A 14675-nucleotide genomic window follows, 5' to 3' on the forward strand; every position below is an offset into this window, starting at 1 on the left:
CATTTTCTCCTCACATCGGTTCATTCATCTATAATTATGGGTAATTTTTTTAATAAATATTAAAATATAAATTAAAAATTGAATTGTTAATATAAATTTTAAAAATATATTATCCTCGTTTTTTTAATGAATAATTTATTTGAAATAAAATAGTGTCTCAAAATAAATCATCAATTTTAATTTTAATACAAATTTTTAAATTTCATATTCTAATTAATATTACTTTCAAATAATCAACGGAATCATATACATAAAATTTTATTTTAAAAATTTATTATATAAATAATTTAAATTAAAATTAAAATTAATAAAAAATAATTAGAAAAAGTTAACACGTGCCTATTTAAACAGTAGGTATTATATTATAATAAGGTGGCAAAGAAGAACGAAACCACTACGATCGTTGAAGAAAGAGAGAGAAAACTGTAAGTAGGTGAGTGAGCGAGTTGAGAATGGTGAAGAAAGAAGAATTTCTGAGAGAAAACGAAGAAAACCGTTACGAAGAACGACAAGTCTCACGCAGTGACTTCCCTTCCGACTTCGTCTTTGGAGTCGCGACTTCCGCTTATCAGGTTTCTCATCATCTCCTACGCCATTAATGCAGATTCGCTTTTCTTCATTTTGTTTACTCTCTTTTTTGTGGCGAACTTTCTTCTCATTGATTATTCTGTAAATCTTCAATTTCAACGTTAAACTCTCAATTTCTTATCGGTGATCCAACTGTCACTAATGTGTTGACTGCGCGAATTCAGGGATCTCGACTAAGGAATGTGATCCCAAAGTTGAAGGTTTAGTGTTGAATATTTATAACTTTGGTTGTGAAAATGTAGTTGGATCTTGACTTGATTTCTTTTTATGATAATCTATGATTGGCATTGGATCAATGCATTTTGACAGTGTTAATAGAATGAAATATAATCAGATAACAGTTGAGATATTTATAAAAGAAGGGAAACTTGTTCAATCAGATATTTAGCTTTTTTTTTCTTCTTATTTCTAGATAGAAGGTGCTAGCAATGAGGGTGGTAGAGGTCCTTGTATATGGGATGCCTTTACCCACACTGAAGGTATGAGAACTGTTTCCTCAATAAGAAAAACTGTCAGGCCCTTCACTATCTGTTTGCTCAAATGGTGCTTCTTGATGCTTCATTACTTTCAATGTGCTTGTTGTTTTGTTAGGAAAAATACTTGACAAAAGCAACGGTGATGTAGCAGTTGATCATTATCATCGGTATTTGGTCAGTAATATCTTTCAGTTTTTTTAATGTTTTTGATGTCCATCTATCTTTTCCTTAAATATTTCCTATGTGAATGAATAGTCTGGCATTAGCCTTTTGCTTAAATATTATCATCATATATAGTTTAATCTATGTAGCTGACTCTACCAAGTGAGGAATGATTTTTGTGGTTGTATATCTAGTCTTTTTGTGTTGATTTTGGGCTAGAAATTAATACACTGCATATGCAATGTCATGGGACTGGTTCTCTTTTTTTCCCCAATTTAATGCTTTTTCTTAAGTTCTCTCTCAAGCCAGCGAAATACTCTGTTGGGAACGTCATTGAGTCTATTTTTGTGCACGAAAGTGTGAAGAGATATTCAATTTTATTCATTTGTATCTTATTATTATTTCTGTTTACTGTCAAGATCATGACGCGCATGTAAATTTCATATTTTAACTTTCTTGATGTAATTATGTTAACAGGAAGATATTGATCTTATAGCCAAGTTGGGTTTTAGCGCCTACAGGTTTTCACTTTCCTGGTCTCGTATTTTTCCCGGTAGGTTATGTTAGTGATTAATTCTAAATACATATGTTCTCCATATGGTTCATTGTTAATTATATATTTTCTTTGTCTACCACTATTGTTATTATTGTCAACAACTTATGGATCCCTTCTATTAATTTATGATGAAATGAAGAGTTTGGGTGAAACAAGATCTTTCAAAAATTTTATCATCTTCTTAAGATGTAAACTGATAATAGGTTGGTCAGATCTTGTCACTAGTACCATTGGAAGTTGCAGAAAAGTACACTTTTTCTTGGAGGCTTGATTATAGTTGATCACCCTACTAAAAGGTTGTTTATGCTAAAATTTAAAATATAACAGATTTTGTCTCTGAGGAAAAAATATTGCACTTTTTTTAAATAAAGGGGAAGACGATGTAATTTGCACATTCATAGAACTTACCCTCATTTCTTGGGCCTCATTTGGAATCTAATGAAAAATGTGACATAATCTGTTAGTGGGAAATGATGACAACTTAAACAACCGGTCGAGTAAAATAGAAGATGGCACTGGAACTGTTGAGCAATAAGAATTTTAGCCAGTTTATGTCACGGAATTTATTTCTCAGTGTTATTTTTACAAATTTTATGCCTACCATCTTTTTTGAGCTGTGATGTTGAGGCTAACAACATAGTTTTCCTTGTCCTCAAAACCAGTACAGTCATGTTGAAATTGAAGATGTTGTGCTTACAATAATTTGTTTGGTTTGTTTTGTAGTATTACAAAGAGTTAGAGAATATTTGGATGTTATTTTATTGTATTGTAATAGTTTATGGGTGTAGATGGCTTAGGAACCAAAGTCAATGATGAAGGGATAACATTTTACAACAACATTATTAATGCTCTTCTTGAAAGAGGTATTGTCTGTATAAAACTACTTTACCTTGCTTTTTTAGGTCTTCTGTTAACCATAGATATTAAGTTACTACTTTCGAGCAGGTATTCAACCTTTTGTAACTTTGTACCATTGGGATCTTCCGTTGCATCTTGATGAGTCAATGGGAGGATGGTTGAATAAAAAAATCATGTGGGTATTTTCTAACTGATTATTATTTTTTCATTTTAGTATTTATTTATTTATTTCCAAATAATAAGAAAATCATATCTGTTGCTGAATGGTGTGTTCATATATATGTGGCGTGTGGCAGAGAATATTTTGCACTCTATGCAGATACTTGCTTTGCAAGTTTTGGTGATAGAGTGAAAAACTGGATCACTATCAACGAGCCCCTTCAAACTGCTGTTAATGGATATGATGCTGGAATCTTTGCTCCTGGAAGATCTGAAAATAGATCAGTAGAGCCGTACTTGGCAGCACATCATCAAATCTTGGCCCATGCAGCAGCTGTTTCCATTTACCGAATCAAGTACAAGGTCAAAGACGATACTTGTTTGATTATATTATTTTGTTTAGTCTGTTATATTTTTCTGCTGTCTGCTGCTCCAAGAAAATATTTTCAATCCTCCTACAGTAGGTACTCTCATTAATAACTTTGCGTGCATAGTTTAAATATTTGAAAGAAAAGTAGAAGCAAACTATCAAACTAAAGGCAAATTCGAAAAATGGTATATGTTAGACTATATGAATATAAGAATACTTTGATTTAATGTTAGAGTATCTTAGTTTATCTCCTAGAATCAGTTTCTAACCTGAGTATCTTAGATCATCTTCTAGTATTAGATTTCATATTAATTAAACATTATTATTAGTTGTTTCTCGATTTCTCTATTTACTTAGTATTAGGCGTCTTGTATCTCTATATATAGGGTTAGTGCACAAGATATTCAGTCCTACGCATAAGGAGGGGTGTTTATCCCACTCCTTATAAGGCTTGCACAATAGGTGAGGTAAAATTTTATTCTCTTTAAGATGTTGTTTCAACGTTCCAGGATAAGCAAGAGGGACGAGTAGGACTGGTAGTAGACTGTGAATGGGCTGAGCCTAACTCTGATAAGATTGAAGATAAATCCGCTGCTGCAAGACGCCTAGATTTTCAGATTGGCTGGTAGTTTTATATACTTTTGTTTTATATTACTAGTTTCATAAGAATTTAATCCATTTTCCGCTTAATATAAATGCATGAGAGCATATGGACACATACAAAGTTGGTGTAAGATTCATGCTTATGTTAGAGTATATTTTTAATCCAGGTTCTTGCATCCACTGTATTATGGAGAGTATCCTGAAGTTATGCGTGAGCGACTTGGAGACCAGCTTCCTAAATTCTCAGAGGAGGATAAGAAATTTCTTTTGAATTCGTTGGACTTTATTGGTCTAAATCACTATACAACAAGGTTAATTTCACATGTACCAGAATGCACCGGAGAAAGTCATTACTACAACGCACAGGAGATGGAGAGAATCGGTAAATAATTGGAATATTGTATCATTTTCTAAACTATATATCCAAAATGATTTTTCCTTGATGATTGAGCTATTTGTCTGCAGTGGAATGGGAAGGTGGCCAGCTCATTGGTGAGAAGGTATATATTGTCTCGGTCTCATTGTTCTTCTAGTATATATTCAAACCCAAACATGCAAGTTTTATATTCTATGTGCTTATAACAGGCAGCATCAGAGTGGCTATATGTTGTTCCTTGGGGTCTTCGGAAGGTTATTAATTACGTATCACAAAAATATGCTGCTCCAATGTATATCACAGAAAACGGTACGCAAGTTTTCTTTTCCTTATCAATTTAAAGAAAACAAATAAGAAACAGACCACTAAACAGAGAATTGACAGAGAAATCACGCATTAAGCTAAAGGACTTAATAGTCTTATACTCCTACATATATGAATTGAGTCTTCTGTAGTGATTTGGCATGTAAATAGATTGAAAGAGAAATGCATGTGTATGCATAAATGGAGTTCTTTTGTTTCATCAGAATCTTGGGATTGATATCACTCTTTTTATATAATTATGATTGGACCGAATCTTTATAAAATGGTTCTCGTCTCTCTTAGGCTATCTTTCCAATTGACAGGTATGGATGATGAAGAAGATGATAGTTTGCCACTGCATGAGATGCTTGATGACAAACTAAGAGTTCGCTATTTCAAGGGATACCTTGCATCAGTTGCTCAGGCTATAAAGTAAGATTTTCACTTGTTTTAAAGCATTGAAAGTTTAGAACAATGTCCGAAGCTGATTTTGTGGGAAATTAACTTTGTAAGATTATCATTATCTTTCTCCATACTGGATTTTGAAAAAGATAATAAAAATTTAAGGGAAACATAAAAATTGCAAATTTCACATCATTATAAAAACAGTTTTCACTGACATAACATAACAACTTAGTATAAGTAAGTGTATGAACTTGAAAACAGAATAAGAATCTTAATCAAACATGTCTAAAGTTTTGTCTATCATTTGAATGCATAGGGATGGAGCAGATGTGAGAGGATATTTTGCATGGTCATTAGTGGACAACTTTGAATGGGCTCAAGGTTATACGAAACGCTTTGGATTGGTTTATGTAGACTACAAAAATGGACTCACTAGGCACCCGAAGTCTTCTGCATATTGGTTTTCGCGGTTTCTGAAAGATAGGGCAAACAAGGAGGGTAAAGAAGAGTAGTTCAGTTCCATCATTATGTCTTACCAAATACTATAAGGAAGAAAATAATGCAAGAACAAAAATTTCTGTCATTGTTTGGATACTTTGTATAAACTATAGTGGCACTTCTCGAGTTATTTATGACTTCATTAACTCTTATGCCCCAAATTTAAAACACTATTATTTATATTTGTCTTGGCTTCTAATTGGCTTCTAGTTTTTTCTAATGTTGGTAGTTTTCTTGTTCTATGAAAATTGACACTCTGGTTGTGCCAAATTGTCTTATCAAAAGCTGGATACAATTTTTTTCCTCCACATCTTTTGGGAAACAGATTTCTAAATCTACAGAAAATTGTGTGATGCTATGAAAGCAATACTCGTAACAGTTGAGAGTTATCTTATATTTGTGTTATAATCCATCAACATGGAACCACATAATGGAGGGAATGTGTTAGACTTCTGATAAAGGAAAAAAAAAATAATGACTTAGTAATTATGCTTTTTAGTGGTACAGTAATTATTATATTATTAGGAGTGATTAGTGAATTATTATATTATTAGGAGCACTTACATATTATTAATGTTGTGTGTTTATGTTTAAAATAACTAGGAGAAGATTGGGGAAAGTTGATTATCTTGAAATTTGATTGGAAAATATGTCAATTTGACATTAGGGGTTTAAAATAACTAGGAGAAAATAGGGGAAAGTTGATTACCTTGAAATTTGATTGGAAAATAAGTTATTTTGACATTAGGGGTGAAGCATACCCTTGAAGTTTTGGAATTTTTTTTGTGTATCAGCTGTTCCTATCAATTAGTATAAGACAATTTTGATCCAAAAAGATATGTGGGTGCTGGAAATTTTGGCATGAAGATGACTATAGATTTTATTTCAAAATTTGATGGAAGAGATGCATATTGATTGCTATCCAGCAAGAGCAATATTTTAGTTCAAGAAGAAGAATGAGCGAAAAGATTCTGGTTAAGAATGAATGAGAAGAAGCTTTGTGGTTTTTGCATTTGCATTGATGAGAAGAAATGCTTTTGATTGGTGGATTTTTTTTAGAAGAAAAGCAATTCAAATATTTGTTAGTGGAATTCTTCAAACCATAAGTTTGAGATTGTCTTTAGAAATGGAAAATGGAAAACATTGTAAAAATATTTATTGATAAAAAAGTCTCAATTGTTATTATTACTATTGTAATATTATCGTAGTTATGGATGATAATTTGACTCATCTTTATTAGATATTCATAAAAAGTACAGTAGAATAAAAACTCAAAATAAATACAAATATAGATAACTTAATATCCAGCCGGCCTCATATTCACATAATATATTTATTTATTTTAAATTATATTATTATATAAAAATGTGTGTTTATCTATTTTAAATAATACATCAATATTAAACTAATGTATTTTATTATAAATATTTTTTTATTTCATAATTTAATAATAATTTTGACAATGTTTTTAATGTTGTTAAAATAATATGATATTTTATAATTGATTGATTTACTTTTAATAGAAATGTGGGTATTTGGTATGAGTATGAGTTCTTATAAGATTCGGGTATGAGTATTAAAATTGGTGTCAAACAAATATAAGTTCGAATACGAGAATTTTTGACGGAGATTATAATATTCTACCCAAATCATTTTCATATAATATCCCATAGCACTATTCTAGAATCTAAATTCTAAATATAGTGTTATTATTCTAGAATCTAAATTCCAAATATAATAGTATTCTGTTAAGTAAAAAAATCTAAATGTAAAAAATGATTTTTCATTAAAAATTAGAGAACTTTTTCATCCACTTCATGAATCATAAAAAATAAAATGGTCGAGAGTAGGTTTTTTCCTTGTCTCGATTGATAAATCTTAAAGAGTATTTTTTGGGGATTACTCATTACACCTTATGCTTTATCCACACACTAAAAAAAAATTCAAAATGGACGCATTTAATACACAACAAACCATCTACCGAACATAGAAAAACTAGACATTCAAAAACTCTGGAGATTAGAATTTGGATGTGCCTAACACATCACACTCATGACCAACCTCGGGACCACACAGTTTAAAAATACTATGTATTTCAAAGTGCGGATTTAATTTGGTGGAATCCTAACGCTTCTGTTTAAGTAAACTCTTGTTTTTCCCTTTCTCTTCTCATTTTTATTTTTGCAAAAGAGCAAAAATAGAGAATACGAAGAGCTACTCCTTATTTGTGTTCATAGAGCTTGCTTTCCTCATTTTCAAGGCTTCTCATACCTTCTATCAATTGTATTGTAGCTTATCACATCTCAACTCTATTGCATTACACTTATTTGAAACTCCTTTCCATTCTATTGGTAAGTTGTTCATGCTCTTTTCTTTTTTATTTCACATGCATGTATTTTTTAATCGATTATAGGTATGTCATTTGTGTTTGTCCTAAACTGCATTGCATTGAGTTTTTGAGTATTATAGTTGGACTCGCATGCTCTGTTCTCTGGTTCGCATTTTGTTTCAATGCAGTCTCGATTGTATAATTTGGACCCTTAGTATGGAGATTGGAATCCATATTATTCTATTATCTGATTTTTGGTTTAACTTGTTTTTGTTTTCATGTTTTAACATCTCTCTAATGTGCTTGTTTAATTGCAACAAAAAAACGGACAACTAAGAAAGATTGAGACATGGGAGAGTGTCCCAACAAACTTCTGTTCGCAGTGAGAAAGCTAAACCCTCGGGACATGCAATTGGAGAGAATTCTTTTACTGGCAAGGGATCGTAATCATGTATCTCCAAGATCATCTTCTGGGATTCACGTGTCTGCTGCTTCCCCATAAACCCCTTCTGCCCCAAAGTTCGTTGCTACCCCAAATGCCCAAGGGAGTTTTCCAAAACACCCATCACACCTTTCGTTGCTTCATCCATATTCGGATCATGCAGCTAGGACGGTAGGAAGGAGAGGTAGTATAAACATTTTAATTACTTTTTTTAAATATGTGTGTTATAATATTTGAATTATATAACGATGTGTTTATTTTTTTGTCATACCGTTATACGTTAAAATGTATAAACCACGGTAAGAAGGCTATAAAGTTGGCACAACCTAATGAATTTAGGATGTCATTGTAATTATTTGGGTTGCAGGATTTATGCATGACAATTTATGGTTATATTAACCATGACTTATTGTCTGCTTTTGTGGAGAGATGACACACAGATATGGCATCGTTTCATCTTTCGATAGGTGAGATGTTCATCACACTTGATGATCTAGGGAAAATTTTAAACTACTCCAAAACCAATTGATTTGAGTCACCGGACATGATAATGACTTATTTGGAAGTTGATTCGGGAAAAGCTCAGCAGGAGTTAGATGACACCTGAGGATGTCAAGCGAGATTTTCGTTCTTAATGTATGAGCACCACCCAACTGCAACTGCGGACGCTGATGATGACGATGCAAGAGTTGCATATCACAGAGCGTGTGCATTTAGGTCATACCTCTTAGTTTTATTCGACACGTCCATTTTTGTGGAAAAAAGTGTGACATATGTCGACGTAACTACCTCAGATATTTCATGAACTTGGAAATAATTCACGAGTTTAACTGGGGAAGTGTCTTGTTTAGCGTACCTCTACTCTAAACTAGCTACGGGTAATATATGGAAGACTCGACAGTCAACAGGAAACAACTATTTATTTACGATAAAAAAATTGCACTTTTACTGATATTAACGTCATAATACCTATGATACATTATTATGTTACTAATAATTCATTTAAACCATTTTCAAGCATGAATCCACCTATATTTGTCAAGTCTCATTGGCGGCTGAGCATATGTGGAAGACTACTCTGAGGCTTTTTCGCGTGCATGCTAGATCATCCCGCTTAGAGTGAATTAGGTGACCGAGTTATTCTGAGTTTCTCTTAACTGCATCGTGTTGAATAATATTTACTGAATGTCGTACATCGATCATCGTGTGACACGGTCCTTAGAGGTGATAGCATTATACTCTGAAAGAATGACTTATGGGTCTTGACTTATGTACACACGTCTTCCTGAGCAAGTCCTACGGAAGTTTGGGTATGTCTTGGGTACCCCTAGAGATCCACCATTGTTTCTCCTACCATTGTCCTCCGCATAAATGTCTACGAGTGTTTTACAGCATACTTTAATCATATGGTGTCAAAGGATGCACTTCGTGTGCCATCTCCTCGTCCATGGAGTGTAGTATACGACTACATTCAATAGTTTTATAGAGTGTCACATTTTTACATGACACCAGATGTAGAGAAAGATTCCATAAGGTCATCTCATCTGAAGATCTTAAAGGAAGAGCTGACGATGGCGGGTCATGTCGTTGATGCGTAACCGATATGTCACCGCATTGTGACTATTAGAAGAAAGGTCATAGCTAAGAGCGAGTTTGTGGAAGGCATTCTTCAAATGACCACTCTACATACCAAATTAGGAAAGGCACGACATAGGTTGCAATACCAGAGGCAAAGAAGGAACATTGGCGGCAAATATACGCAGGAATGAAAAATATTTTTTTATATTTTGACATTTTTGCATTATAATTTATGTTTGGATTGATTATGACATGTTGAAATTTTGTATTTGATATTTTGACATTCATATATATACAATAGTTCTTCTACTTTGATCTTGTTATTAAATGATGAATGGATATGATTTATTTAATGATTGATTTATAAATGACTTATAATATACCGTTTATTAAAAAAGTCAATTTTTTTATTTATCTCAAATAATAAAAAATATTGTTAAAGAGATAATCTGGAGATTCGAATCCAAACCTATGATACATATATTCAAATCCAAATCAATTTTTAACAAAAATATTGTTAAAGAGATAATCTGGAGATTCGAATCCAAACCTATGATACGTATATTCAAATCCAAATCAATTTTTAACAAAAATAAGGTATCTTTGTCATAAAGTGATTTTATTGTAAAATGGATGTATTCGAATTTAAAAATCCAAAATATACCTATGATATTTTGGAGTTTTCTTAGATGTGTGATCATTACTTAGTGATTAATAAAATCTTAAAAAAAAACAATAGAGGGTCAAGAGTAGATCTTTAAGTAGTTGATAGGTTCAGCCTCAATTATGGGAATGGAAGATGAGATAGATTAAGCCTTATCAAATGAGCAAGGGTTTGCTATTTAAACCCTAAATCATGACTGTTAATATTTTCCCAAAGTACATCTCTTCAAAAATTTACTTTCGGAATATGTTTGTTGTTGTCATATTATCTTTCAAAAGTTAAAGTTTTAAATTGTTTATAAAAATATTAACTTCTGTGAATAATTTCACCGAAAAACTTCTCTAAACAAAGTGCTTACAATAAAGGATATGTTTAGACTTTTTTTTATAAAATGTATTCGACCTTTGTCCTGTTTATTCATATCTCTTTGTATCATGTCTCTTAGTAGTATTGATTTGTTTTAATTTTTAGTTGGTAATGAATTATTATTATTATTATAACTAATAGAACTTAACCTAATTAGATTATTAGCACATATATTTTTGTAAAGACAGATCAAACAACTTATTTAAAGACCATAATACAATGTAGGTCTTTAAGTATTGGTTTTTTATGGTGTTAAAACTGTTACTTGGCTGCGAGTGAGTCTGTGTCATTCGCATTCGATTCAATTCTCCCCAATATCAAGGATCGCGCAACCACAACAGAGACTCTGACTGCAATTTAAAATCTTAGCTGCAAAAACTGACTATCTTAGTTGCTACTAACACATGATTTGAAATAGAGCTCTGCAGCACCTTGAGGTCACACAATACAGTCCTGATACTATCAACCATAAGATGACACAAGGAACTACTCGACACAATGACAAACTAAGCAAGATTTAAAAACTTCAAAAATTCATCATAATATATCCAAATCCCAGGACATAAAAGCAAATTTGCCTGAATGCAACCCTGCTCAATCAAACATCATGTCATGAACCACAATCCAGTGCATTCATTCACTAAAATAGTAAAATCGGATTTGTAAATGGACAAAAATAGTGAACACAAAAAATAAGCTTACAACAAGTGACAAAGCATTATTCATATTACCATCTTGTCATTGTCAAATTTCACAACAAAGACATTCAAGGGGAAACTGGAAAAAACTAACTGGGGGAAAATTGCTCTCACAATCAGGTGGCTTTTGCATTCCCCTTGGTCTCCCCGGAACAACAACCACCGCCATGGTGGTGGTGGTGGTGGTGATGCTGATGCTGGTGCTGAGGCAACTGCTTCCCCTTGAGTTGCTTCCTCATGTCATAAGCATCCTCCCCATCAGCATAATACTTGGCCTCCACATCATGAATCTTGTACCCTAAGGTCTCCGTGTACAAGTTAAAAGCTGCGCGGTTGCTCTTCCTGACGTGCAGTGAGACGTACTCAGCACCAAACACCTGCATCACACACAATAACAGTAACCATATTGAAGTTTACACAACGTCCCGTTGCAAGACACTTTTTATACACAACTTGATGAATCTAACTCCTGTCATAAAGAATTGTAGTACTAGGAATCTGCGACAGCGAGAAACTTTCCACCAAACCACTTGTAGGGAAAAGTATCAAAATGATATATTTATGAGTATTGTAGCTAATAGCTTCTTCCCTGTTAAGTTAAAACCATATCTTACCCTATGCATATGCATAATGTCTTATGAGATAAGTATTTTCATCAAGTACTTATTTAAATGATCTACTTAAAGACACTCAATAATACTAAGCATATTCCCGGTTGATGATATAATAGACACAGAAGGAATCTTAAGCCAGATGTCCAAAATTTGAAACTGAAAATAAACATAACCCCTAACTTACTACTCCCTCTGTCTCAAATTTGGTATCTCATTCGAGTTTTTTTACAATTTTTAAGATAATGATTAGTTGTGTTGAACATGAGTTTCATTAACTAAAATACCCTTATTAGTAGTAGTTTAGTGGAGAAGTTAGATGAATTAAAATATACTCCATCCGTCTCATAAAAAGTGTCTCATTTGAATTTTTTTTAATTCTCAAAATAAATGTCCCTTTAGAATACCAATACAACATTTTTTTTCATTACTATATCCCTATTTATTATTTTCACTCTTTTCAACAACTCCACTAACTATAATAAATAAGATTATTTTAGTAAATGATTACAAATTTTATCATTAAAATCAACACATCTAATCATTTTCTTAAGAACCGCGCAAAACTCAAATAAGACACTTATTATGAGACGGAGGGAGTAATAAACAAGAGTATGTTAGTGGAACATATTAATAAATAATGCATTGGTATTCTAAATAAACAAATAATTTGAGACAGAAAAATGGAAAAAGGGACTCCTAATTTGAGATGGAGGGAGTAACATTCACCTATTAAGGGAAAAAAAACTAATAAGTACAGTAACTAACTGTTGTGAAGTGATGTAAGTTGTAACTAATTCTAACGATAAGAAACTTGTAACATAGTGAGAAAGAAATTTATTTCATGTCGTTTTGAGCAGTGCTCATGAGCTTAAGTATAACCTAACCATAACAGAGTTACAAACACAAATTCCCAACTAACTCTAATAATTCTAACAGTAACAAACTAGTAAGTTGTAGCTGAACACAGTGATGATGTAACTAACTAAGCCAAACAAACTTGCTTCAGATTCGGTAAAACCTATTCCATGGCATTTTGGGATGCTGCCATGAGCTCAAGTATAAGACAACTGTAACAGAAAGTTATAAGGCATGATTAAATTGACTTGTTTGAGTATATCACTTTGTGTGTGTTTGGTTCTGCGGTGACGAGAATTAATTGTGAGTGAATTGATTTCGGTTAAAAGTGAATTGAATGTAAAGTGATTTATGTTTGGATACATTTATATAAAAGTGAAGTGAATAACAAATTTCAGTGTAAAATTCATGTTTTAACTCAAAAGTACACATCATAGCTTCAGCTAGAATCAATTTTGAAAGCAAAAGCAATTCTACTTTTGAGAAAACAAACATGTCAAAATCAAAATTACATCTCAAGAATTGCTTGACTCAAGCACTTGTGAACTGTTTGGGTGAACTTATGAAACAAGTAACTCATGGCATATCCAAAAGTCATCAGGGATAGCTTACAAAAAAAACTTAACTTTAATTTATCTTTTGTTAAATAAATAGCTTATAAGTGAGCACTTAATTAAGTTGTGTATCCAATTGGGGACATAGTCACAAACTCCAAACTAACTCTCAAAACAATTCTAAATGTCTCTAACCATAATAAACTTAAGCCCTGTTTGGATAAATAACATTTTTTTGCAGCCGATAGAACAGGTATTTATCATAATAAGCATTTAGCTAAAAATAGCTTATGAACACTCTCATAATTTTTTTTTAAGTTGCTCCAACCATTCTCACAAAATTTATGCAACTAGATAAGCTCAAATAAATCAATCCAACCCAAACAAGCCAAGTTGTAACTAAGAACCGCATTGTAACTAACAAATCCTAACAAACTCACAACAAACCTGTTCCATGGCGTTTTGTGCGGCGGTCATAAGCTTAGTAGCAATCCCAAGTTTCCGATGAGTTCTCAGAACCGCAAGAGAGGTAATATGTCCATGACACTCATTAGTTTCCTCTTCCATCTTTGCGAGGACGTAACCGACGATACGGCCGTTGTAATCTTCGGCGACGTAAAGAAGCTGCGGCCAAGAGAGGATGTGGTAAAGGTAATACTTCATCTGGTAATTCTCCGGGAGACAGAAGAGATTGCAAGCTTGCATCGCGAGGAGGTCGTTGACCGTTGCTTTTCTTATGCACACCATGGTTGGGGATTTTTGATTTTGGGGGTTCGGGTTAGGGTTCCGATTGAAGGGGTTTGGGAGGGAAGGGAATAGTGAAGAGAGAATCTGCTACGGTGGATCTACGCGTTGATATATGATATATTATTTATATATTATTATTATTATTATTATTATTATTATTATTATTATTATTATTATAGATTAATTACTATGATGTGTATTTCCATTAAATTCTTATTATTATTAGTTTAAAAAAGAATTTAATTGATGTGTAAAGAATTTTTACACTGTCAGTAATCACAACCATTGATTTATTTAAAATATTTGATTTTTATTTTAACCACTTAAAAAGTAATATAAACAGATGATTATAATGTATTAATAGTGTAAAACTTTTTACCCTAACAATGCATAACAATTAATCTCTTTAAAAAATAGTACTTGTAAACTAATCTCAAACAATAATATTTGTAAATTAATAAACTGGAAAACTTA

General features: G+C 32.4%; 2 protein-coding genes across 2 annotated transcripts; one reads left to right on the forward strand and one right to left on the reverse strand.

The window, feature by feature from the left end:
- Positions 1-365: 365 nt before the first annotated feature.
- Positions 366-5553, forward strand: LOC127085650 (beta-glucosidase 42). The gene is made up of 13 exons (XM_051026138.1): positions 366-572; positions 1001-1067; positions 1180-1238; positions 1704-1779; positions 2571-2645; positions 2728-2815; positions 2937-3162; positions 3679-3794; positions 3940-4154; positions 4238-4272; positions 4358-4457; positions 4775-4883; positions 5173-5553. The coding sequence occupies exons 1-13, from the start codon at positions 453-455 to the stop codon at positions 5366-5368; spliced, it is 1482 nt and encodes a 493-aa protein (XP_050882095.1). The 5' UTR covers positions 366-452; the 3' UTR covers positions 5369-5553.
- A 5793-nt stretch (positions 5554-11346) lies between these two features.
- On the reverse strand, positions 11347-14308 carry LOC127085651 (N-terminal acetyltransferase A complex catalytic subunit NAA10). The gene is made up of 2 exons (XM_051026139.1): positions 13902-14308; positions 11347-11808 (listed from the first exon to the last, which is right to left on the reverse strand). Exons 1-2 carry the CDS (start codon positions 14199-14201, stop codon positions 11548-11550), a joined length of 561 nt encoding a protein of 186 aa, XP_050882096.1. The 5' UTR covers positions 14202-14308; the 3' UTR covers positions 11347-11547.
- Between the last annotated feature and the right edge of the window lie 367 nt (positions 14309-14675).

The sequence above is a fragment of the Lathyrus oleraceus genome, chromosome 5 (genome assembly GCF_024323335.1).
Source record: "Lathyrus oleraceus cultivar Zhongwan6 chromosome 5, CAAS_Psat_ZW6_1.0, whole genome shotgun sequence".
NCBI lineage: Eukaryota > Viridiplantae > Streptophyta > Magnoliopsida > Fabales > Fabaceae > Lathyrus > Lathyrus oleraceus.

Coding starts and splice junctions, on each gene's coding strand:
- LOC127085650 (XM_051026138.1), top strand. CDS start 453: ATGGTGAAGAAAGAAGAATTTCTGAGAGAAAACGAAGAAAACCGTTAC. Junction 2,646..2,727: donor TAATGCTCTTCTTGAAAGAG/GTATTGTCTGTA, acceptor ACTTTCGAGCAG/GTATTCAACCTTTTGTAACT. Junction 3,795..3,939: donor CTAGATTTTCAGATTGGCTG/GTAGTTTTATAT, acceptor TTTTTAATCCAG/GTTCTTGCATCCACTGTATT.
- LOC127085651 (XM_051026139.1), bottom strand. CDS start 14,201: ATGGTGTGCATAAGAAAAGCAACGGTCAACGACCTCCTCGCGATGCAA. Junction 11,809..13,901: donor CACAAAACGCCATGGAACAG/GTTTGTTGTGAG, acceptor TGTGTGATGCAG/GTGTTTGGTGCTGAGTACGT.